The sequence below is a fragment of the Phoca vitulina genome, unplaced genomic scaffold, assembly GCF_004348235.1.
Source record: "Phoca vitulina isolate PV1807 unplaced genomic scaffold, GSC_HSeal_1.0 scaffold39, whole genome shotgun sequence".
Lineage (NCBI taxonomy): Eukaryota > Metazoa > Chordata > Mammalia > Carnivora > Phocidae > Phoca > Phoca vitulina.
Window position 1 is genome coordinate 7,795,195 of NW_022589742.1, and position 26,849 is coordinate 7,822,043.

The 26,849-nt window shown below is 39.0% G+C and overlaps 1 protein-coding gene across 8 annotated transcripts in view; it reads left to right on the forward strand.

Moving 5' to 3' along the window:
• MCF2 (MCF.2 cell line derived transforming sequence) overlaps positions 1-26,849 on the forward strand; it is a 74,143-nt gene that overhangs the window by 40,191 nt on the left and 7,103 nt on the right. For 7 of the 8 annotated variants that reach the window (XM_032428279.1, XM_032428280.1, XM_032428281.1 and 4 more), the window contains 15 exons: positions 282-319; positions 3,123-3,211; positions 4,373-4,439; positions 5,143-5,258; positions 5,373-5,442; positions 7,263-7,355; positions 10,537-10,629; positions 11,298-11,423; positions 12,093-12,314; positions 18,018-18,110; positions 19,239-19,317; positions 19,889-19,955; positions 22,406-22,515; positions 23,945-24,057; positions 26,330-26,442. In XM_032428279.1, coding sequence (XP_032284170.1) covers positions 282-319; positions 3,123-3,211; positions 4,373-4,439; positions 5,143-5,258; positions 5,373-5,442; positions 7,263-7,355; positions 10,537-10,629; positions 11,298-11,423; positions 12,093-12,314; positions 18,018-18,110; positions 19,239-19,317; positions 19,889-19,955; positions 22,406-22,515; positions 23,945-24,057; positions 26,330-26,442 — 1,489 coding nt within the window. Of the gene's footprint in view, positions 1-281; positions 320-3,122; positions 3,212-4,372; positions 4,440-5,142; positions 5,259-5,372; positions 5,443-7,262; positions 7,356-10,536; positions 10,630-11,297; positions 11,424-12,092; positions 12,315-18,017; positions 18,111-19,238; positions 19,318-19,888; positions 19,956-22,405; positions 22,516-23,944; positions 24,058-26,329; positions 26,443-26,591; positions 26,632-26,849 lie in introns of all 8 variants that reach the window. The other variant, XM_032428283.1, reaches the window with a different exon arrangement.

Genomic DNA, 26,849 nt, shown 5'->3' on the forward strand with positions numbered 1-26,849 from the left:
AATTACAAATACTAACACCTTCATGCTCACTTGGCAATCACGTGGAATTTTGATGAGTCAGAGAATGTGTGAAGACGTAGCAAAGTGGATGCTCAATAAGAAGTTGAAATCATATAGATGAATCTAACCAGTCAACTGTTTTGTATAGTGTGATTTAAAAATACTAATATAAATATGTTAGAATATTCATAGCTCTCTATTTAATAAACATGCATGCGTTTTAATTAAAAGTATTGATTTTAATTCTGGCTTGAAATTCCTCTTTCATATTTTTCTACCAGGAAAGAAGAGTTGGAGACAAAATGAGAGCAACTTAAAAGTAAATACCATTAATTAATTCAAAATTAGCTTTATTGCTGTAGTTGCAGAATTGGTATGGAGGCTGAAACCATATTTTTAATCCACTAAACCAATATTGTACGTTCGGAAGCCTGTTTAATCTAAAAGAAAAAGCTGTTGCTGCATTGTGTCTAATTGCAGTCCTGGCATATCCCCAGGTGTATGAGCAGTTTCTCAGGTCTTGGCTCAAGTTCAGAATTAATTTCTGTAAAACATCTATAAGTCCCAGCTTCTCTTTCCCCCCACTCCACCTCAATAAACTTAAATAAGTATTGCATCTTTCTACAAGAGGAGGTTTCTTTCATAACTGATTACATTCCTATAAGTATAAGACATGGACAAAGGACAGGTTCTAATGGTCCATACGCTGGACTCAAAAAAGACATCTATTCGTTTCTTGATCGATACAAGACTCCTTCTTAGTTGTTCATGATATTCTGGTATCTGCAGAGAGTAGCCTCATCATAACTGTAGGGCCCTACATTTTCCTTGTGTCTTCCTGATGGTAAATAAGGACAAGAACATATATCTCCAAGTGGTTACAGTATAGCAGTGATAGTGACTACCTGGCTTTTAATCCCAATCCATCAGTTACTGGCTATATAACCCAGGGTAAGTTCTCTGGAACTCCATTTCCTTATCTATAAAATGGGGATAATAACAGATCACCCTCATCATAGAGTTCATGTAAACATAAAATAATATTTGGGAAGTATTTCGAATAAAAGCATGGCATATGGTAGCGTTCTTCATGTTGTATACCATTGTGAGCAGGCTAGTGAATGGCCTGTACTGATATACCATGCCTGGTTATCATGTTGTACAGCCACAACTTCTGTTTTCAAGAAGGAAACAGGCTGAATACCAAATTCCATAGTCTTACGGGCCTTTCGGTTCCAGTTTCCACTCATGGCACCCTAACGTTTCTCTATGTGGATTTATTCGTTTACATATCCCAGGGGGAAATAGGAGGCTGTGGCTCTTGTACATTTTCTTGGTGAGATTTGTAGCTAGTGAACCGAGGTCCAAAATGCACACGTTCTTCCAATTCAAGTCAATTTGCACAACCCTTAGGCATTTACAAGTATAAATTTATGTTTCGAAACTTTCCAAACTTGTATTTCAGAAACCTGTTAGGAATAAATGATACATACCTATCTGATGAGTGAAGAAGTATGCACCATTATCAGTCTTAGTTATAGTAGTAAAATGATGATAGTTGGTACATTCAGATAGAATGAATCAAAGCATAGTCTTAAAAAGAGGGAGCATAATGGTGGCTGTTTCATCACTTACTAGGTATGTGACCTGGGCCCGGTTGCTAAACCTCTCTGAGCCTCAGTTTTCCCATATGTAAAATGAGGATAAGTATGCCATAGCTTGCTCAATTGCTGGGAAGATTGGATACAATGATTTGTGTTAAGTACCTACAACTGTGCCTGCACAATGTATAGGAAATAGTCAATAAATGTTTGTTCCTTTCCACATGTGTTTGTAATATTTTGTGGAAATGCATTTTAGCTGACAGATCTCATCACTTCATTTTGGGTTCTACTTGTGACAAAGTAATGCTACCTTTACTTGGAGTTCAGGCATTTTGCTGGCTCAGAAGTCCAAATATAGCCAGGATCCCTGGAAAATAATTCTAAGGCTTCTGAAGAACAAATAACCACCACAAGTCTCATGTAGTTGACTCAGTAGGCCAGTCCAAGTCCTGTAGAGCCTTCAAAATAAGACAGTGGTTTAGGATCAGGGAAGTTACTTGTAGCAAAAACTGACATGTGGCAGAGAGCAGAGACAGAGATCAACATTTTAAGAAAGAAGAGACAGTTAGTTACCCACATGTTATTAGCCCTGGGGTGTATCATCAGATTTTTATCACATCATTCATGTTCCTGATGATACCACTGAAGCATTAGAGAGTCAATGATGTTGTGTATCCTTGGTTAAAGAATTCAAGGGTTCATGTAATATTTCCTAGAAAGTTTCCATCAAAAATCATTAAGGTTAAAAAGCTGGGTTTTTTTCTTCAATGAGTAAACTTTAGTTATCTGGAAACTCAGCTTTTTACAAATTAACCTCACTTCCCCAAAGTGCCAAATAAATGAGACATTATTTAGTGTGTAAAATAAATTATTTTTTTCTTAGAGCTCGAGTGGGGGTTGGGGGAAGGTGGTGGGAGGGGCAGAGGGAGAGGGAGAGAGAGGATCTTAAACAGGCTCCACGCCCAGCCCAATCCCACGACCTTGAGATCATGACCTGAGCCGAAATCAAGAGTCACATGCTTAACCGACTGAGCGACCCAGGCGCCCCATGTGTAAAATAAATTCTAATTAGTATCTTAAATCCGTCCTCTTTGGCAACTCAAATAATTTTTATTTATTTATTTATTTTTAAGATTTTATTTATTTATTTGACAGAGAGAGACATCGAGAGAGGGAACACAAGCAGGGGGAGCAGGAGAGGGAGAAGCAGGCTTCCCATTGAGCAGGGAGCCCGATGCGGGGCTCAATCCCAGGACCCCAGGATCACGACCTGAGCCGAAGGCAGACGCTTAATGCCTGAGCCACTCAGGCGCCCCTCAAATAATTTTATAATAATTTTTTACCAGTACAGATTTTTTTTTTACCAGTACATATCAAAGTCATTCCTGAAAAAAATAATCCTAGTGTTTTCAAGTTATCTACACAGGACCTAGAGAAAACTTAATTTGAGCTAGATTTTCTTCAAGAAGAACTATACTTACATAGATGCTAATTTAACTTTTATTTTCATCATTTCAGATTGAAGTGGTGCATGATTGTCGGGAGAAGAGAAGTTCTGGTCAATCCTCCAGTTTGGACAATGACAATAGCTTGGATGTTTTACAGAAGTATCTTTTCTTTGTTGACATATACTCATATACACATCTACCAGTAGGAATCTCTGATTCCGTGTTGAAGGCGAATGTGCTTGGATTTTGAAATCACAAAATGGGGTTCTGTTAGGTTGATGAAAGGAGCACTAGATGAGGTGTCAGAAGTCCTAGAATTAGGGCTGGCTAACCTATGCTCTGTTTGTGTGACTCAAAAATTAACTAGAGTTTTCCAGAATCTTCATTTTCTCTTTTGTAAAAGAGGTAAAAGTGAATGAGACAGATGTTTCAAAAACTATAAGGGTTATGTAGATATATAATGTTATTTTATAAATGTTGACTTTTATATAATTATGTTACTATTCTAGACAGAAGAATATTCACCTTTTTTTAAGATTTTATTTGTGGTACCTGATGGCTCAGTCAGTTAAGTGACTGACTTATGATTGTGGCTCAGGTCATGATCTCAGGGTTGTGAGATCAAACCTCACGTCAGGCCCTGTGCTCAGTCTACTTGAGATTCTGCTTGAGAGTCCCTCTGCCCCTTCCCCCACTTGCACTCTCTCTCTCTCATATAAATAAATAAATAAATAAATAAATAATAAATAAATAAAACCTTAAAAAAAAACAACTCTTACAGCTCAGTGGTAAGAAGGAAAAAAACCCCACAAATAAAAAAAAACCGATTTAATTTATTTATTTAAGAGTGAGAGTGGTGGTTGGGGGGGGAGCAGAGGGAGAGGGAGGAGGGGAAAGAATCTCAAGCTGACTCTCCACTGAGTGCAGAGCCCGAGGCGGGGCTTGATCCCACAACCCAGAGATCATGACCCGAGTTGAAACCAAGAGTTGGATGTTTAACCAACTGAGCCACCCAGGTGCCCAGTAAATTGATTCTTAAGCTTAGTGAGATAGAAATAAAGTGGTTTTTTTTTTTTCATTTAAAAATAAGCCTTGAGCCCCGTTTCCTTTCTTCTAAATGTATTTTAGAATCTTGTGGGTGGTACTTATTCTAGAAACCATACAATTAATTTTGTATTTTGTTGATAAAACCAAAACCATTGATAGTTCCTACGCATTAACCATTTTTACGTTGGACAATTTATAATGAGAATGATTGAAAGGTCATAATAAAATTCTAAAGCAACAAAATAACTGATAAATATTGTCTTTTCACTTTAGCCATGTCCTAAATGAACTGATACAGACAGAGAGGGTGTATGTTCGCGAGCTGTTTACTGTTTTGTTGGTAAGTGACTCAAATGATATTTTCCCATCTCTGCCCAAATGTTCTCCTGCTACATTCAGTAGGAGGTGTTGAGTTTTCTCTTGCACTCTGCTTCCTTGATTGTCATACACCAGCAGTAGGTACTTCTCCCACTGTTTGAGTCTGCGTGTGTGTGAAATGTGCATGTTCAGCTTCTCCCTCAGTAGTGAGAATTGTGGAACCCAGATTTTATTATAGAAGAGATAAGCTGTTTTCTTAAGGATCCAGCAGATTGTTATAATTATTCCCAGGGTGCTATTTAGCGATTGTGATGTAAAAAACTAAAAGTAGGAGTAAAACAGTCATTTGATACAAATTCATAATATTGATTTGGTCTGAAAAACCTAAACATGTATTGCCAGTTTGAAGAGAGGTTAATGACCTGTAATGTATTTTTTTCATGCTTGGTTTCTGTTTTGTTTCCTACACTATAAGCTACCCTGAAGGCCAGAGAGTCACTTTATTCTACCTATTGAGTGGGGAACCATGATTCCCTTGTCTTGCTTTCTTAAAAAAAAATTTTTTTTAAATGGATAACTTTGGGTACTGGAAGATTTGATTATTAAAAACCAACAGCTTTACCCACTCATCCCCTATACATTCTGCTGTATCTGTGGCTTTGGTGGCCCAAGCAAATGATAATGTGAATATTTTTTAAATGAATAAATGTATTTATTTTGGGTAGGGCTATAGAGCGGAGATGGATAATCCTGAGATGTTTGATCTTATGCCACCTCTCCTGAGAAATAAAAAGGATATTCTCTTTGGAAATATGGCAGAAATATATGAATTCCATAACAAGTATGTAATCGCTGAATTGAATTTTCTTTTTCATCCTATTATTTAAAGGGCTATTGACCAATTTATTATATTTCACGTAAAATTATCTCATTTTTTTCTCTGAAATTTTTACAGCATTTTCTTGAACAGTCTGGAAAATTGCATTGACGCTCCAGAAAGAGTGGGACCTTGTTTCCTGGAAAGGGTTTGTTAATTATTATTTTAAAATATATAAATATGGGCCACTAAAATAGCAGCTCATTTTATAGGACCAGATTTAGAGACAAAGTAGGTATTGTTTTTTTATGTCTTTATGTTTTTGTTTATGTTTCACTCCAGCAAGTATTTAATGTTAGACCAAGTTTTGTTATAGAAGTTGATGCAGTGAAGTATCCAGAGCATGCACATGGCCATTGTCTTCCGTGGTATCAAATGCTTCAATGGCTCAGCTTGTGACCACTGACCTTTGGGTGATCCCAGGAGTCCAGGGACCATCCTGGCTAGGAAGATGTGAGACTTGGAATCACCTTCGCATAAGCATTCTTGGTTTGGTTAATTTTTAGCCTCAGAGATGCCTTGGCATTCCCCTCGAATACGTGTAAAGGCTTAGCCTCAAACATAGTCTGGCTTTCAGCACCAGGGTATCTGTCACAGGAACTTTGTGAAACAGAGGGCTGTCTGTTCTTTTTATTCTATGAGATCATTCAGGGAGGCTCATTTCTCCATGTCTCAAGAGAATGCTTAGCACAATTGACTTCCCAGACTTTGTAATCATACCTCTCCTCCATTAGAATTTTTTCTTAGACTGTTCTCTGCTTTACTATTTCCTCCTCTTCCTAAAAAGTCAGTTCCATCTTGATTTGAGAGTCAATTTGATGATGGTGGTCATTGAAAGCTTCCGAATAGATGTCTTATCCCAGAGAGTGTTAGTGGACTCAGAATACAATAAGGTGAAGAAGAAACTATTTGTCATTACATTTCTCAATATATTCTAACTTTAAACACATTTGAGTGATAGCCAGATTCTTTCCTGACTTCCCTAAGCAACACCAGTCTCTTTCCTTTGGACTTGTGTAGTACTTATTGTCTGTGCTACTCATTGGGGATTTTATATTTGCTATGCATTTTGACACATATTTGTGAATTCTGTCTCCCAACCAGATGAAAAACTCTTTGAGGCAAGGTCCATATCCTATATATCTTTGTATCTCTCATAAGGTGAGCAGAGTTATTGGCAACCACTGATGGTTTGATAAATGCCTATTGATAATGTTCATTCATTCAGTACCCATCTACTGAACGCTTACTATACACCAAGCACTGTGCTAGGCAATGTGGATAGCAAGACCAAGACTGTTCCCACAGAAAAAGGGGGAAAAATAATTGTATTCAGTGTGAGTTGTGCTATATCAAGGATATACAAAGGATCCTGTAGGAGCCAAGAAGAGGGGCATCTTACGCAGACTGGAGGTATAAATGATGGCTTTCTAGAAGAGATGACTCATGAGAAGGATGTTAAAGAGTGAGTAGGAGGTAGCCCAATAGATGAGGGTCAGAGAGAGATGATTCCAAGCAGAGAGAATAGCATGGGCAGATGCCTAGTAGGGTTATAATATGATGATGATACCCCAGTGATGAACCAAGGACCTTGGAAGTTAGCTCCAGCTTCGTTCACTAGGGACCTGAGAGACTAGTAGCATGGAAAGAGCATGTTTCTTTGTAACCTGTTAGCTCATAATTATGAGAAAAATTCGTCTGTTTTTATAGTTCAGAAAAGGTTTTTCTCTCTCTAAGTCTCAGACTTGGTAAGTGAAAGTTAGGGAATTACTGGGATAATTATGTGTTCCTCTACTCAGTCTGGTGGGCATGCTTTTCTTGGAATACAAAGAGGGCTCCAGTGTGGCAGGTCCTTCAGGCCACATTCCCTATAATGCTTGGCCCCACTCATTCTTGTTCAGCCTTTCTTGATAAGAAAAGTACATATTCACAAATTGATAATACATTTGAATTTGTTTTTTATCACAGAAAGATGATTTTCAGATGTATGCAAAATACTGTCAGAATAAACCCAGATCAGAGGCAATTTGGAAGAAGTATTCAGAATGCACCTTTTTCCAGGTATAGTAATTATTCAGGTATTGGATATACTCCTTCTGGAAGATACTGGGGTATTTCTTATAAATTCCTTTTCTACTCTGGGTTATATACAATACAGATCAAAGAACAATTTGACCCTGCTGCAAAACACGCACATGCGCACAAATATATATGCTGCTTCTCAGAGGCAATCACTTTCAGTTCTTTTAGCTACTTCCTTTGGTATTTACCTCCATGTTTCCAAAAAACATGTTTATATTGCTACTTTAGCCCTCTTCACTGCCTCTGCCTCACCACTGGACACATACACATACTTCTTTTCCTCCAAAACATCCACTATGGTTATAAGTTTAGTTATATAGATATACGGTGTTAAATTATTAAGACTATGTAATTCCTATGCTCAGATGAATCGTGTGGTATAAGATGGTTGCTTTTCCATCCCTTTCGTTTTTCTTGCAATTGTCTTTTTTACTCACTTAATTTTTAATTTTTTTAAATTTTATTTATTTATTTTTAAAGACTTATTTATTTATTTGAGAGAGAGCGAGCGAGCGCCTGCATGAGCAGGGGGAGGGGCGGAGGGAGAGAAGCAGAGCCCCCACTGAGCTTCCTGGTGAATAAGGATCTGGTTGTCAGTGTTCTGGTAGCCAAGCTGGGGGAAAAGGCTGGGAGTCTTTAATTGGCTACGTAAATATTCAAGTAATCTCTTTGCTTTCAGTATGGTACTCTGTCTTCAACTAGATCTGCTATTCCCCAGCTCAAAGGCCTTCCGTTTCACTCTTTTCAGATAAACATCCGTTCTTCTGCTCTCCAGAGGGAGAGGCATCCATCCTGTTATGCATAGCGGCATGGCTTTCTGAGAGCCTTCTCTTTCCTCACCTTTTTTTTTTTTTTTAATTTGCCATTTTAAACGTTTTATAAAGATTATTTATTTATTTATTTATTTATTGAGAGAGAGAGAGAGAGAGAGAGAGAGTGTGAGCGTGTGAGCAGGGGGAGGCGCAGAGGGAGAGAGAGAGAGACAATTCCCAGAAGACTCCATACTGAGCATGGAGCCTGATAGGGGGCTCGATCCCACGACCCTGAGATCATGACCTGAGTCAAAATCAAGAGTTGGATGCTTAACTGAGCCACCCAGTGCCCCCTTTCTCTCCCTTTTTAAAAATACTTTTATGCCCATTTAATTTTTTTTGTAACAGCTTTATTGTGATATAATGAAAATACCAAATAATTTGCCCTTTCCAAATGTGCCATTAAGTAGTTTTACTATATCCACAGTGTTGTGCAACCATTACTGCAGTCAGTTTAAGAACAATTTCATACTCCACAAAAAACCCACCCATACCTTTTAGTAAACACCTCCGACGTTCCTCCAACCCCTACAGCCTTCTGCAATTAGTAAGCTACTTTCTATCTTGCTAGATTTGCCTGTTCTGAACTTTCATATAAATGGAATCAAAATATGTGATCTTTTGTGTTTGACTGATTTCACATAGCATCATTTTTTTGCAGTTCATCCACGTTGTAGCATGTTATCAGTTCTTCATTCCATTGTATGGGTATTCGACCTTCTATGTACCCATTCATCAGTTGATGGTAATTTGGTTCTTTTCCACCTCTTGTGTACAAGTTTTTTCTGTGGACATATATTTTCATTTCTCTCAGCCATATACCTGGGTATGAAATTGCTGGGTCGTTTGGTAACTCTCTGTTAACTTTTTGAAGAACTGTTGGATTGTTTTCAAAAGTTGCTGTACCATTTTATATTACTTCTGGTAGTGTATGAGGGTCCTGATTGCTCCACTCTCTCACCAACACTTGTTAGTATCTACTTCTTTTTTAGCCCCCTCCCCCAGTATCTACTTCTTTTTTTTTTTCCTAGACATCTATTTTATTATTTTTTTTTCCTTCTTTATTTTTTTTATTAACATATAATGTATTATTTGTTTCAGGGGTACAGGTCTGTGATTCATCAGTCTTACACAATTATCTACTTCTTAAACAGACTTTCAACAACCATATTTTTTTCAAACACACCTTCATCTCTCACTTTCAGGGGTACTTGATGTCTGTGATTCTGGACTCTTTGTGGAGGGAGGGGGAAACTGAGTTAGTTGTACCTTAGCTTTTCCCTCTGTCAGCTTGAGATTCACTTTTCTCTAGCGTGCTCACTTGCTTACCACCTGTCAGTTTGGTTTCCAGGTTCCAGATTTGGTTGATGGTTTTTCCTCTCCCATCTTTGTAACTTTGGGTTTTGTCTTGTAAAAATGACTCTTAAAAATCATTTTAGTTGGGCTTCATGAGTGAGGAGAGCTAAATGCATGTATCAGTCCATGATCTTTAACCATAAGTTGCTAACTGAATTGTTTTTAAAGATTTTATTTTTTTTTTGAGTCATCTCTATACCCAACGTAGGGCTCAAACTCACAATCCCGAGATCAAGAGTCGTATGCTCCACTGACTGAGCCAGCCAGACGCCCCCTAACTGTTTGAATTAGATTGTATATTGTTTTTTATCCATATCCAGAGGCAGGTCCCAGATCTTACACATGTATATCCTCTCCTACTCCCTTTGCGTTCTGTAGTTCTTAAAAGCACATTTCATCCTAATCGGCCCCATCTTGCTGTCGTTATGGACCCTACAGCGTTCCCAGGACCCAAAGTCATGACCCTTATATTTATCATGGCATTGAGCCAATAATCAGATGAACTATAGCACCAGTTGATGAGGTCTGTATTTTTCTTGTGATATTAAAAAAAAAACTCCCTCTCATACCCAGTTTGATTTATATTCTGGGCCTTGGCCTGTGGAGCTGAGCCTTTTGTTAATTTTCTTAAATACATTTTTAGTCATGTTTCGTTAATCATGTTCATTTCTGGCCATTCATTGTTTTCTCATCTTTCAAGCATTCCACATCAATGTGCATTTTATGTAAAAACTTATTTGTATTTGAAATTTTAGCATTTTCTACCTCTCAAATCCTTGAAATAATGTTTACAGTAGGTTTTTTTTTTTTTTTTTTTTTTTACATTTATGGCCGCTTATAATTTCCATACGGTCCGTAACAGCGGCTTTCCTGGTAGATTTTCCTTGAGATGTAAGAAACCTGCATGCATTGGGTCTAATCAGTGTACACTTGGCATTTTCATAGGTACATGTCTTAATTTAAATTTACTGATAATTATATTTTAATGACAGGAATGTCAAAGAAAATTAAAACACAGACTTGGTCTGGATTCCTATTTACTCAAACCCGTGCAACGAATCACTAAATATCAGTTACTGTTAAAGGTAATTACGCGAAGCATTTGTTTCTTTCTTTACTTACTGCTGTGGGTCAGATGTGGCAAAGCCATTAAAAAGGAAGCGGCTGGTGAGGAAGCCCCAGGAGCAGGGAGGCTCAGTGAATGGGAAGGCTGGAGTTAACAGTATGCTTCCTTCTTCACTGTGGCGATCAAGTGCCCAATGCCTAGATGTAAGCAGAGACTCTCTAGAGTCTTTTTAGCTATTTAATTGTCCACACAAGTTACGTTGATGTATGCGTAACGAATGCAGAACTTTTACGATCATTAACTAAACAAATATTATACATGTTCACCACGTTCTATGGTCTATGCAAAACAAAGAAAACAAATTGTTGCATTTGGAGGGCCAAAAAAGTGTAATTATTTTAAAAATCAATCTCTAGTGTGTCCTAATGGCTGTTTTTCTGCAGCTCCAAGAGCACTGAGTGCCCTTTACTTGATACTGTTTAGTCACTATTCCATTTCTTCCCAAATTTTGACACAGTTTTTAAAATAGAGGGTTAATGTGACAAATGGCAAATGAAAGATATGACTCCAAAAATGACATTGTCTTTAGATTCCTCCTTGAAAGCATGTTAGCCAAAAATGTATTCATTTTCTCCAGCTATTAATATCTGCCTGATATTAAGTTTAATTCTTGACTTCTAATTACAGGAGCTACTGAAATATAGCAAAGGCTGCCAAGGGTTTGAACAATTAAAGGAGGCACTTGACACAATGCTGGATTTACTGAAGTCAGTTAATGACTCTATGCATCAGATTGCAATAAATGGCTATATTGTGAGTAAATTTTAATGCTTGTTGCAGTTTTGTGGGTAAACATGTTAAGAGCTCTTTCTTTGTCTCCTGGAACCAAGTGAGAAATAAAAAGGGCAGAAAAATGGAGATCCAAATGTCAGCATTATTGACAGTGCTAGATGAAGAACTGGCTTCAGATCAGCAGCCAAATGGATTTGTGATATCCCCTTGTCCCTAAAAGCCTACCTCCGGCTCCAGCTTTGAGATACCCTGATTGAAGGAACTGTTGGGGTCTTCTAAGGAGATGTATTGTCCCAGAATTGCTGCTTGCCCTAATCCAAGATAAATGTGGGAAAAAAAAAATCAAGTCTTTAGAGTAAGCTCTGCCCAGTTGTGATGCTTGCTCTGGTAGATGTCAGTCGCCAGTCAGGTTTGAGAAGATGGGCAGAGCTACCCTAGTTGAAAGAGTCCACATGGAGACAGGAAGCCAGGGAAAAGGAGGTTTCTTCTGTCTCTTGTTCCCGCCATAATTTTGTACCTGTGTGACACAGGGCATGTGTTAATGTAAACAGTTACGATGAATAAAATTGTAAAACCTGTACAAATTGCATTTCAGAGTTTTAGTGGCTCATGCTAAACGGTATCATGTTGATGGCAGAGGTCTGAATGTAGCTGTGCTTTGTACTGATGAGTGTTGATTTTCCTTCATAGGGAAACTTAAATGAACTGGGCAAGATGATAATGCAGGGTGCATTCAGTGTTTGGATTGGACACAAGAAAGGCGCTACAAAAATGAAGGATTTTGCTAGATTCAAACCAATGCAGCGGCATCTATTCTTGTATGAAAAAGCCATCGTTTTTTGTAAGAGGCGTGTTGAAAGTGGAGAAGGCTCTGATAGATACCCGTCATACAGTTTTAAGCACTGTTTGAAAGTAAGACAATTTAAATTGTGTAACATAATATTATTTCATATATATATATATATAAAGTTTGTACACCTTTGCAAGTGAAATGAATGGTTTTATACTTTAGTTGTGTACCCCTTTTTTTTAAATGAAATCTTTTTATTCAGGTATTATTGACATACAACACTATGTTCATTTCAGGTGTACAACATAATGATGTGATATTTGTATATATTGCAAAACGATCACCACAGTAAATCCAGTTAACATCCATCACCACACAGTTACAATTTTTTTTTTCTTGTGACAAGAGCTTTTAAGATCTACTCTTAGCAACTTTCAAATATGCAATAGAGTATTGTTAGCGAAAGTCACCATGCTGTGCATTCCATCTCCAGGACTTACTTATTTTATAACTGGAAATGTGTACCCTTGAACCCCCTTCACCTGCTTCATCCACCTCCAGCCCACAAAAGCTTAAGCAGACGTCTTGTGTTGAAATCAGGTAACACAGAACTTTTGAAATAAGAGTGAGGGAGAGCAGAGCCTTACCTCCTTCCTTTCCTCTCTCACTCCAATCCCAGGCACTTGAAATGACCCATGTTCTCCCATGAGCACTCTCTTACCAGTGGTAATGGGTAGAGTTGATGGTCTTGGTAGCAGGGAGCCTTTATTGTATGGGAGAGATGAGGAAGGAGTTTCTTCTTTTTTCTCCACGCAATTTAAAAGTGGGTAACTTTTGGGGTGCCTGGGTGGCTCAGTCGGTTAAGCGGCTGCCTTCGGCTCAGGGCATGATCCCAGAGTCCTGGGATCAAGCCCCACGTCAGGCTCCCTGCTCAGTGGAGGGCCTGCTTCTCCCTCTCCCTCTGCCTGCCTCTCTGCCTACTTGTGCTCTCTCTCTCTCTCTCTCTGTCAAATAAATAAATAAAATCTTTAAAAAAAAATAAATAAAAGTGGGTAACTTTTGTGCTTAGCGTACTCCCACCTTTCTTTTTGTATCCCTCCTCCATTCCTTAGCCCTTTCCCTCCTGGGTGTCCAAAGCCACCTACAGCTGAATCCTGCCCACATCTTCTTCCTTCCTATAACTTCTCTCCTATAACCCAAACTGTCCTTTTGTCCTAATACTAGTTTGGTATTAAAATGAGGTCAGCGTTGTTTGAGGGAGTCACTGGCAATCCAGTGATATTCCCAGCAGGTTTTGACATTTGACAAGAGGAACTTCCAATTCATACAAACCTATAGCTGGCGAATTTGATATTTTTTATATCCTAGTTAATTTTATCTTTCAAGTTTTAAATTGTAAAATCCGGGGGTGCCTGGCTGTCTCCGTCAGTGAAGTGTGCGACTTTTGATCTCGAGGTTGTGAGTTTGAGCCCCACGTTGGGTGTAGAGATTACTTAAAAATAAAACCTTAAAAAAAATAAAGTGTAAAATCAACATAATAGTGGTTATAGAAAAATTGGAACATAGAGAAAACTATTACCTCGATTCTCCAACCACCATCGCTTGAGTCATTTTTTATGAGCATGTTCTTTCATTGTTGGCAGCCATTTGCGAATTGATGACGTTTTCAGCAGCAGTGATAAAGAGGACAAGCAGTGTGTCCTGAGGTGTTTGTGTCAGGAGTCTACCAGATAAGCAGGCCCTGCTTTTGATTCTCCCCAGAAGGTCAACAGTCCCATGCTGTTCGTAACAAAGTTCCTGCCCAGAGTTATGTCTCGGACTTCTTCCTACTGTCCACTTGCCCTGCTGTCATGTTTCCTTAAAACTTGCTGTTTTTACAACAGATGCCCAGTTGCTCCTTTGCTATTAGCAACCCACCTCCACGTCCCCAAAATCTCCATTGGTCTATTTTATGTCTCTAATAAACATTGACAGAGAACCAAGATTTTATAGTTGACCTCAGCTGGGGTTTAGATCTCTTGCTGTCTATATATCTGTTTCTGGGGAAGAGACTTGACCTCCATAGGCATGTTGGACCCAAATGCATTTGGTTAATGTTTCTAAAGTACAATAGAGTAAGGAAGGACTGGAAAGAGGGAACTAAGTCATGAGAATTCAAACTATAATGGTTACCATGGTAACGGTGGGATAGTTGCAAGACACGTTTCAGTGGAAGGTGGACAGATGGGCTTGGTGACTTACTAGATACAGGAAAGAAATAATACCTGACAGTTGAAGGAACAAAAATCAGTGTGATTTTTCTTTGGTTTCCCAAAAATGCTTAGCATTTTTTTTTAAAGATTTTATTTATTTGACAGAGAGAGCACGCATGAGCCGGGGCGGGGGGCAGCAAAGGGAGAGGGAGAAGCAGACTCCATGCTGAACAGGGAGCCCGATGTAGGGACTCGATCCCAGGACCCTGAGATCATTACCTGAGCCACCCAGGCGTCCCACGCCTAGCATTTTTAATAAGAAAGATTATTCAGGGGGCACCTGGGTGGCTCAGATGGTTAAGCATCTGCCTTCGGCTCAGGTCATGATCCCGGGGTCCTGGGATCGAGTCCCACATCCCTCAGCAGGAAGCCTGCTTCTCCCTCTCCCTCTACCTGCTGCTCCCCCTGCTTGTACTCTCTCTCTCTAATAAAAAAAAAAAAAGATTATTCAGTGATGCCTGCAAAGATTTAGACCAGGTATACTAGGAAAATGGTGATTCCGCTGACAGAGAAAGATGGAAGTTTGATGGACTTCTTAAGCCTCACTCTGCTTACCCTCTTGCTTTCCTATTGTGAGACTCCAGGATTAAATGCTGGCCAGCAATACTAGTCAGTGTGTGACATAACCATCAGGGTTACTGGTTTCAGGGTTTTCTTCTTGGTAGAGAGGATGGATGCAGAATGCTCTCCACTGCTGAGCCGCTTCCCTGTCCCTTTTAGTGGACTCTTGTCTTGACTTCATCCTATCAGGCTAGAACCCCATGGCCTGATGATTGCATGCTGTATTTTAAGTCGGCCACCTCTATGCCAAGGAAAGGCCCTAAGGTCACAGTCAAATGCCAAGATTTGAGTTCTTTGGATTCCTCAGTTCATGCATTTATTATCATCTTTTTTTTAACTTAATAAACATACACACAGTGCTTACTATTTGCTAGAAACTCTTCTAAGTGTTTATAAATAGCAATGTTAACTCATTTAACCCACATAGCAACTTTATATGAAGTAGGAACTATTATTAACCCCATTTTGAAGATGGGAAAGCCAAGTTCCAGAGAAGTGAGTAATTTGTCCAAGAGCACATAGCTAGTAAGCTGTGCAGCGCAGATTCAAACCCAGGATGATGGTTCTAGAGTCCATGCTCTTAATTACTGCACCCTGCTGAAAGGCCTTGTGTTTTGTTCATTCCTTCTTTTACTCCTTCCTTCGTTCCTTATTCTCCACACTTAATTTCCTCTCTACCCCTCTAGCAACCATTCTAATTTATTTGATGTATGCCCTTCAGTTTGTGTGTTTTTGTTAAATGCATATTAATGTTCTGTGTACATTCTAGTTTAATTTTCATAAATTGTATTCTATTATGATCCTCTTTTTCTTTCTACTCTTTCTGGTCTCAGAAACTGTTCTTAAGATAGAGCCACGTGACTGGTTTATACCCAGTACCTTGCTTCTAACTGCTTCGTAGCACTTAAGTTTAGCTATATTTTTTGTTAATGTGATTCAAGATCAATTTTTAAAATTATACTAATCCAAGAAGTAAATAAACTCTATTGCAGAGATAGAAATAAAAGTCTTAAGATTGGTAGTTGTTGGTCATAACTGCAGAGTTCTTGACCCACTGGGTGACTTTTAACAAGATGTTTGACAAAAAATTAGGTTAAAAGTTGGAGCCCTCAGCCTTTGACACAGTGAGATGTCTTCAGATCAAATGCTTTATAATAAAGCATTTATATTCATAGCTACCAGGAATATCAATGAAAATGTGAAAGATAAGGCAGAGGCCACAATTAGGATGTGACTATAGAATCAGCCTTGTTATCTTGTTATTTTATTATAATATGTTATATAGTATATTATATAACTATACTCATATAGTTAGACCTTTAACTGCCTCTAGATTCTAAAACTGGGTGAATTTCATGGTATAGTGAACATTTCATGGTATAGTCACATTTAATAACATTTAAAAGCCTTTCAATAAAACCTTTATAGTTTGTTATTTGAGAAAATATATACATCCACAAAATACAAATGGATTGTATTCCAGTGGAAGAAGTAAGTGAATTATTTGGAACTCAGGACAGTATTGTCTGATAGACATCATGGTTAGATTTCCAGGGTAACTCAAAAAAGCTCATTTAATCTATAATGATGTGCTCTATGTATGCAATGAAAAATCACAAAACTGTTTTGCAATTCAAATAAGGGAAAGTTTAGAAAGCAAACTCATATACTTAAAAAAGCTCATTATATGATCTAGGCATTTAATGCAAGCTATTTAATCCCTTAATAAACTCTGTGAAGTAGGTATTCTTCCCATTTTATAGTTGAGAACACCATAGTTCAGAAAGGTTAAGCACTTTGCACCAGAACACAGAGCTCCTAATGGTCAGTGATGAAGTTCCAACCCAGGCCCCTCAGACTCCAGAGCCCCGCACACTATCCATCTTATGCTACCGAGAGAAAAGTATGTGTTGAAACGCAATTGAAATAGAGATTGAACATGAGATTATTATTTATCTTAAATCCTGATGCTGGAGTAGGTTTAGCTAGAGCAGTTGAGTAGGAATATGAAGATATTTTTGGAGATTCTGGAAGTCACTGCTGATTACATTCAGGATAGGTGTCAGAGACTCTTGTATGTATAGATCTCCTTTCATTTCTAAGCACAATCCCTTTTCTTTCCCTGGCTATGCGATCTCACTAGCAGTACTTTTAATGCTTATCAGCTCCAGTTAGGGCTGTTTGGAGGGCTTGTAAGTGGAACAGAGAGTGAGATATTCCTTTAGATAATTAGACTGGAATTGAACAAAAAGAGGAGGCAGAAGAGTACTAAAAGAGAATGTGTGTATGAGGGAAGGAAACTGCTCAGAATGGAATTAACCAAGCTATTAGCAGCACAGGATGAAAGAAAATGGAAGAGTTTGTGCTCTGCACAATCATACGGAGAAGAAAAATCATGGTAAGGAAGGGATATTGCGTATAAAAATTTCACTGGCTACAAGATCTCACTCTCCTATGACAGATCATTTGTTTTCTAGAGAAGCTGAGAGGTTGGTAGAAATAGAGGGGAGCCTTTGTACCCAGCTGGTTTCCCCCACCCCATAAATTGGATGTTTGTCACTTATAAAACTTCTATAGAGATAAGTAATGATCTACAAGATAAATTTATCTGACAAATGATTTTTAAAAGTAACCATTTAACTTAATTTTGGATGAGCTTTTTTATTGATGTTTAATTTTAGTCCTGTGTTTGACATGATAATTTGTTTTAATTGTGTGCAGTTAATTTATAGTAGGATTCAATCGTAGGGGGACTAGTTGGATGTTCAGATTTATGACATTTGTTTCGATCACTGGAATGGAGCATGTAATCTCTGCTATAAGTGCATGGTTCAGTGAAAACATTTAAATAGGGCTGTGATTGTATTTATCATTTCATATTCTTGAATATAAAATGTGTATTTTGCCAAGTGAGAAATTCTAGTTCACTTAGAAGATGATGGGGGGGTAGATTTAATGTAATCTCATATTCCAAGTAAAACGCTCATGAAAATTTTGACCAAAATATTACAGATGGATGAAGTTGGCATCACCGAATATGTAAAAGGTGATAACCGCAAGTTTGAAATCTGGTATGCTGGCAAGGAAGAAGTTTATATTGTCCAGGTTGGTCCCTGAAATATTATTCTAGAAACCATAACCTGTGTTAAGACACAAAAGTCTGAATTTGCAACCAAAAACAATGCTGGTTACGTTATTATAAAAGTTCTCATTCCTTTCATCTAGATCACTTAAAGATTATTTAATAATCTTTGTGAAGCAGTTACATGGTTTTCCGGTAGCCCATGTTCTCTCTGACTTGAGAAGTGCCTTTGGGGCTGTCTAGGGCTTTGAGGTTTTACAACTACACCAGGATACTTATCGACTCTAGCTGATAGCCAAGAACATGGCTCCTCTGTCCCCATCAGGTTTCTAGAGTTACCGATTGAGAATGGTTCTGGGTTCCTCTTGTGCTTGGCATTCTGATGCGGGACACAGGGATGGGACAGTTCACATTTGATCCTTGTCTCTAAAAAATATGCTTAAGACTACATTTATCATGATGAAAAAAAATAAAAATATGCTTAAAGTCCTGGCCTGATGTGCTGTACGGTCCAACCTGTTTCAGGGAAGGGGAGAGGAATGAGAAAATTTCCAGAGGATGCTGTCATCTCAATAAGTATTTGTATCAGGACTTGTGACCGGTGAATGTGCTGTTACCCTGTCGAAAGTGCTCAGTGTTTTTTCTTTGTTTTAATTCTGTATTAGGTGATTAGAATCCATAGAAACACATTTTCTTGGCTTGATTTAGATATAAGACTTCTTGCTCTCCTTCTACAACCTTGTAAGTTATCAAGATTGCAGCAGATTGTCTTTTCAGAAACAGGAGAACTTGTTTTATTTTACCAAAATGAGACATAAAAAGCATTTATAGTTTTAAAAGGACCCCCAATAAAATAAATAAAAAAATAAAGGGACCCTCCTACAAAGAAACAAGAAGTTAGATTATATTTCACTTTTTCTCTGAGCATTATTTTTTAAGGGCAGTTTCGAAATGGTTTTGACTATTATTTCATCTAACCGATGGCTACTTACTTGCTTCTTAGAAGTTTTAAGAAGCAAAATGGCAGAGCTTGAATATAGTGGTTTAGGATGTAGATCATGCTTGATATATATAGTGACGTTTATTTCATTATAAAGGGTTCTTTTTCAAAGGAAACATGTCCTCCCCTCCTCCCCTTTTAAAATCCTTAGGCTCCGAACGTAGACGTGAAGATGACATGGTTAAAAGAAATAAGAAGCATTTTGCTGAAACAACAGGAACTTATGACAGGTAATTTCAGAATAAGTACAGTGACAGCTCATTGACTCAGCTTTTGTGATAATTGGTACAGGGAATGGGGCTGATACTTTAGACTATAACGAAAGGGTTTGTTAAACCAATTAGAAGAAGATCAAGATTCAAGGGGTTGTTTAAACTATTTTGGAAAATGAACTTTACACTAGAAAGGGAACCCTGGTGCATGAGAAGCAGTTGCAAAATAATACAGCAAACGAACTGTGTTAAATTAATTCTAAGCCCTTCTTATGAGTCAACTCTACCAAGGACCTCAAGGAATCAGTGCTTGGTAGTGTTGGCATGGTGATGGTTATAAGCCTGAATTTCTTGATAAAATATTACACAGTTCAGTCCTTTTCCATATTTGAAATCCAGACTGGCCTTTCGTCTGGTTATTTCAAGCCTGTGAAGGTTAACTCTAACAGGAATGGGGTGTGTGTGTGTGTGTGTGTGTGTGTGTGTGTGTGCGCGCGTGCATGCACTTGCACATGTGAAGGACATTGGTTTCCAAGGAAGAAGTGTGGCTTCTCAATGATGCTTTCAGAAGCTTTGTTTTCTTTCACAGTTAAAAAACGAAAGCAACATAATCCGTTAACAGAACAGGATCAGCTTTCTTCTCAGCGGAATGATGAGTAAGTGATTATTCTTTAAGAAATATCACTCCTGCAATCTTCTGTTTCCGTGTGTACAGGAGTCAACGTCATTATCAAGTAGTTCGGACACAGACTACCCTCCCTTTCAGCAATAACTCATCAGGTTCCTTAAATGCATCATCTTCTCAGCTCTGTCCTTATACTTGGAGCCTGATAGTCCTTCATCATTATCCCATTGTTCCCCTTGATGTTAAAAATAATACGAGAGTTTGGGCTAATTTTTAAACATGATCACAAATGCTTTGTTCTCGGTATATCCTGGGGGGAGGGGCGTGTAGGTGAAAAGTGGCTGCACTCTCAAGGTTTTCTCTTCAAAATATTTTTGGTCACCTCCCATCTGACTGGAGAAAGAGAGTGGTACGAGTGATGAAGGACTGGCAGTCACTGCTGGCCCCACAACTCCACTGGCCCTAGATGGAGACCGCTGGCTGGCAGCTTGGCCTCTCTTTCCATGTGGTCAGAGAGGAGGTATGGGTCCTGGGAGGGCACTGTGCCTGCATACAACCGTGAAATCTTTGAGGAAGGTAGCGGCCCTAAATGATGGCACTGCTGCTGGTTTAGAGATGTCTTCATATTCTGCCTCTAGGAATCCTAAAAGACGGAGTTGCCCATAGATCATGTGCACATATGCAGAAAGAATCCCCACACTGATTCCAAAGCCTTTGCACAGAAATTCACCATGCAGCATCTGCATGATATAGGGATCATTGAATGGTTTTTTAAAAATAATTTTTTAAGATTGTTTTTTCTGAGAGGGAGAGAGGGAGAGAGAGTCTTAAGCAGACTCCATGCTGAGTGCAGAGCCTGACACGGGGCTCAGTCTCATGACCCTGAGATCATGACCTGAGTCGAAATCAAGAGGCGGAAGCTTAACCAACTGAGCCACCAGCTGCCCCCCCCCAAAATACTCTTTTAAAAAAAAAATTAAAATAAAGGGGCACCTGGGTGGCTCAGTCAGTTAAGTGTCTGCCTTCGGCTCAGGTCATGATCCCGGGCTCCTGGGATCGAGCCCCACATCGGGCTCCCTGCTCAGCGGGGAGTCTGCTTCTCCCTCTCCCTCTGCCCCTACCCCCAGCTTGTGCTCTCTCTCTCTCTCTCACACTCTCTCTCTCTCAAATAAATAAAATCTTTAAAAAATTTTAAAATAAAATAAAAATACTCTTTTTCTCTTTGTTGCATACTACCTTTCAGAGGTAGCTAAAAATCAGGATCAAAGTGTGCTGGTCCCATCTGGGGCTTTAGGAAAATCATTTAAAAGTCACAGTGGAAGTCTTTATCTTCCAGAGTCACAATACTCAATCTTTTGTCATAGATCACGGAAGGAAAGTCTTTAGATTTCATACAGTAATTGACTTTACAGTAGGTGATACAGCCCAACAGTATTAATCAGATTAAGGTTTCAGTGACATTTATATACACCTTACCTAATTCATTGAGGTTAAAAGATCATACAGCAAGCAACAGGGATTTTTTTTTTTTATAGCTTTCTGATTTTCCCTTCAAGAACCTTCTCTGCTCTATTCAGCCCATATAGCTCAGATGACCAGACTATTATCTTCTCCTAGTTCAGGGATGGACATGTAGTCCGACCTAGGCTGCGATGGGCATTGCCACAACTTTTATCGGAGCTATCAGGAAGGAGGTTTTGTTCTTTGAAGTGAAAAGTTCTATTAAGCCTCTGAGCTTAGGGCCATTTCTCCTTCCACATGTGACTGGGGGAACAGGGAAGCAGAGATGGGAACCTACACAGAGGAAAAGCAATGCTGAAACAAATTCCTGATGACATTACTTAAGCACCTGGATCTGTATGTGTTCAGCATTAATCCTTAGACGTTCAGTTACATGAACCAATACATTCCTCTTTTTATGGGATTTTTTTGTTTACATTTTCCCAACTGTATTGAATTACAGTTGACACTTAAAACTTGTGTATCTTTAAAGAGTAAAACTTGATTTGATATACATATGCATTGTGAATCATTAAGCCCAACCATTCTTCTATGTGTGTGTGTGTGTGGTGAGACCACTTAAGATCTACCTCTTAAAAAAAAAAAAAAAAGCAAAGGCTAACAACAATAAACAATAGAATAATTAATAAAAAAAGATCTACCTCTTAGCAAATTTCAAGTGTATAATACAACACACAATACGAATTTTAAACAATATAACTGCCGTGGGTCCAGAAGGCATTTTTTCCTTGCATATTAAAGAGAGACCTTGCTGGCTTGGAGCCTAAAATTTAAACTTTTGTTATATTGTGAACTATCATTCTACAGACTTAAATTAAGGGGGAAATCAGCTGTGTTTGAATGATTCTCAGAGCATGTTCCTAACATACGGTATCAGTGGGAAAAAAATACCATTTTTAATGTCTTGTTATTCTTAAACTGGATAAAAGCTCACTGATTTTTACACATTTACTATTTCAGAAGGCAGCACGGATCTTTTCTGGGAGCCGAGGAAACCGAGCCAGAACCCAGTGGCGCTCTGGTGGAAGTCCGGGAGGCAGGTGCATCGGTTCCAGCTGAAGCTAACACAAGTATGCGTAACCGCCCCAGGGAGGCGAGGCACATGGCTGTGCACGTTGTTTTCTGCCATTGTTAGCTCGGGAAGTCTACCTCTCTCTTACCTTTGTATAAAGAAACCAGAGCGAAGCCATTTTTATAAGGCTCTTTTGTTTTCCACATGCAAGATACTCTGGTGGGCACTGCAGGCGGGGGGTGGGGGTGGTTGACCAGTAGTGTCGGCACCACGTGGGGACTTGTAAGGAAGGCAGATTTTCTGGGTCTGCCCCAGACCTGAGACAGAAACTCTGGGAGTGAGGCCCCGCCATTTGTGATTTCACACGTTTTCCATGTGATTCTTTCTGATGCATGCTCAAGTGTGCGGGAACCCCTGCTATATAGTGCAGAGATGAACAAGACACATACACCATAGCTGTTTTGAATAGAGAAGAGTCATTTACAGCTGGAATATTTATTTTTCTTTTGCACCTTATCTCATTTAAGCTGATTTCAAACAAGGTGTTTAATTCAACAAATAGAACGCAGCCCAGGTGCCGGGAATTGTGCAGAGCTTTGGGCATACAGTCTAATTAAGAGACACTCAGCTGCCATCCCTACGAAGCCAGGAGGGGAGGAAGAGAATTCAGCAAGCAATTAAAATTAAATGTGATCACTGTTATAACAGAGAAGTGCAAAGTGCCTGAGTCTGGAGGGGTTCTCTACTCATTGAAGAGAAACAAGTAATGACAATCTTGGTCAACTGAAAGCCACTGCCCTTGGGTCATCTGCGTGGTGGCCCCCTGAGCAGTCAGCAGAGAGCCTGGTACCAATACCTTCATTTGACAGATGAGGAAACCAAATCAGAAAAAGCTGACATGACTTTTCCAAGACAACATGAATGGTTTAGTATGGCCAAGATGAGATTCTGTTAATTCTCTGCCTATGTTAGGTTGCTTAATCGGTGTCAATTCAATATATTGTATGAATTAAGTACCTCTTACACATAAGGCTCTTAGAGAACATACAATGCGTAACGCATGGTCTCTGCCTAATAAGAGAGATAAGACAAGTTAAAGATAATATTACTAGGTAGGATGTTCTAAGTGCTATTTGAGTAGGACCGATAAAAATGCCCTAGAAAAAATTTGGGAAAGGGATTATTTTCTGTAAGAAAGGGTAAATATTCTCTGGAACATTGTTTAACTTATTATTTTTGATAACTGTCCCACCAACTCCAACTTGAAACCATCCTAAAAAGTAAAAGGAGTATATGACATTCCAGGCCTTTTCTGAAATTTCAGAAATTCCAAAATAGTGCAGGCTAATCAGAGGTTTTATTATATAAAGATAATATTCTTGGACCATTGAAGGTGACAGCCTTGATTATTATAGTTAGTTTTACTTCTCTCCCTGTGTTGGACCAGCACCATTAAGTAACTGCTCCCTTCCATGTTTTTCTTATAGTTTGGACCCAGGTGTCCTCACCTGCAGAAATCTCTGAAGACCCCGAGGAATGGTCAAGCAACTATTTCTACACTTCTTACGATGACAATGAAGAAGAAGAAAGGCCCCTAATGGTTAGTGATGACATATTCAAATAAAGAAATAAAAACTCTCAGGGCAGTATTACTGATGCAGTAGGCAGGCATGTGGGGGCAATCTTCTGTCCATGTCCTCGAGGTCATTTAGGTAGATTTCATCGCCAGAAGATTCGAAACCAGTCCTACCACGAACACTCAGTAGTAAGCACTTCTGTCTGCAAGAGCTCGTTTGAGCTATACGTGGTGCTCCTCCTGAAGTTGATGAGACAAATGGTCCATCATTCCAGTCTCTGTATATCGACCAGTTTTATCTTTAGCTGAACTTGACCACTGTGTTTTCAATCTAAGCGTAGGAGATAAAATCAGAGAACGAAGGAGAGTCAGATATACTTTAAAAATCAGCTTAGATGCCAGATTGGCAAATCTAGGGAATAAACTTTACACGTATGAAACTACTTGAGAACATCTGGGGAGTATATTTTTGTGGGCTGCCAAAACACGTGTTAGTGATACCAAATTGGCCTAACAGAGCAAGGGAGCACCCCGTAAAACTAAAGGAGTTTGCTTTAGAGTAAAGGTAACTGATAGAAGAAATAGTGTGCAGTGTGGTTAGGATCCTAGTAGATTTTGGGGGGGTTAGGACCGTTTAGGGTATACCTGCAATTTCCTGAAGTCAGCAGCTCGGAGGGTGGGATGCTCCTTGGTGCCCGTCAGAGGAACACATTCAGTTTGGCAGCTCTAATGTTGGTGTAAGGGAGTCGCAAAGCTGCGTAGCATCGACTCTGGAATGCTTTCTTTAAAAAAGTAACAATACTCTTTCTCTTAATAATACAGTGAGCGTAATACATACGTGTAGGGTAGTTTCCCTCATGAATTCTGTCTGAAGATGGGAGAGGCACTTGTTCAGATGCAAGCCGAAAATCAGAGGAAACCAGTTTGGGTTTAAATGTTTTCTGCCAGGTCTTGAGTCAGCATGTTCCCAGCTCGGGTGTCAGAAAATAAAGCAAATATGCAGAGTTGATGACTACTTTAATCCTTGAGGATGGGAATGTAGAAAACCCCATAAGCTCTCTCTTCTTGCCGTCACTCCCTGACTTGTGCTACTAAAGAAAACATACAAAAGAGCAATACAGTGCATTCTAGATCCTACCACCTGTACCACGCCCCTCCCCCCAAATATCGCCAAAGCCAGAAAGCAAAACAGGTTGGAATGAGATGCTCTCTTAGCCTCACTTTATCAAGTCAAAAGCTAAGAAAGAATGGGTGCTGCCTTCCTTGGAGAGGCCGGTGTCAGAGATGGCTCCTAATTCGATGAAGCTACTCTAGGAAATGGCAGGTAGCTCTTCCCTGCCTGCTCCTCAGCCCATTTGATAAAAGTACTTCTCAAAAGACGTTTAAGCCCAAGTGATGTGGATATTGTTTTCAGGTTAACTCCTTTGCATGTGCACAGAATCAACGCCACATAATTCTTTCATTTAAAAGATTTTTAGCCATGGTACTACTCCTTTTAAATTCACGTATTCAATGTGTAAGATATTGTGCTAGAAAAATCCTCATCTCAGAATACTTTTGGACTTGGGGCACCTGGCTGGCTCAGTCGGGGGAGCGTGCAACTCTTGATCTCAGGGTTGTGAGTTCGAGCCCCACGTTGGGTGTAGAGATGACTTAAAAATAAAATCTCTTAAAAAAGAATATTTTTGGACTTGAAAGTTATTTCTTCTCTATCTACTTTGTAACGAAGTGCAATCAGTGTGCCTTGGGTAATTTAGCTTATTAATAAATCAAGTTCACATTATAGCTGCCAGAAGATTAAGGCCAAGTAAAGCACAACAGTATGGTTTAATATGCTTTTATTGGACCCAGAGTTTTCATGCTTATTATTTTTACCTGTGCAAAATGATACAAATCCCAGAAATCCTTTTGAGGGCATTAGTGGGTCTTTGTTCAGGGCCGCTGCCTTTAATATGTGCCTAGATAAATTTTCCATGAGCATAGTTTACAAATAACAGTATTTAAAAATTATTTTCATGCTGGGCTTTTTCTGAGTTTATGCTTATAATTCATATAAGTTAAATTAGTCATGCTCTGTTACTTTTTGTGTAATTCTCTTTTTGCGAATAAAAATGAATTCTTCAGGTTAAATAAACACATGTTCTGCTCCGTGTTTGTTCGTTCCTGCCTAAGCTGCTGTAACCACCCCTATTACCACTGAAGTAAAGAGTGCATTCTTTACGTCACAGAGCATGCAGTTAATGCAAGTTCTTTTACAAGCAAATTTGTAATGTAATTTTTCAAAACAACCTTCCAGTCTCCAGGCAAATACAAAGCCCTAGCAGATTGTAGGAAGAGGGACCCAGAAGACCTCCTGATTAGAAATGGAGATGTCATTCAGTTTCTCCATGAAGATGCTGAAGGTCAATGGTAGGTGTGTTCTCAGTGCTTACGATGACCTCCGCCAGGGGCATACAGATATCTAATCCGATGTTCTGCTTTACTTGTATCTTTGTTATACAGTCGCAAGAAGCAGAAATACCACATTTCTTATCAGTGTTTCATTTTCATTGCTTCAGCTATGCCTATATAGCTCACTGAAAGGAATGTTAACCTTTGGTGAGTGAAAAATGCTTTGAAAGAATGAAATGCTGTGAGTCTGCATGCTCTTTTGTGGTTTACCTTTGGCCCAGACATTTCAGCTGATAGATCTGGCTTTGTAATGGCTACAGATCATACTACATTTGGTCATTTAAGTCATTCATTAATTCATCACATTTTTAATGAATGCTCACTATTTCCAGGAACCATGCTTTGCTACTCTACAACATAGCCAC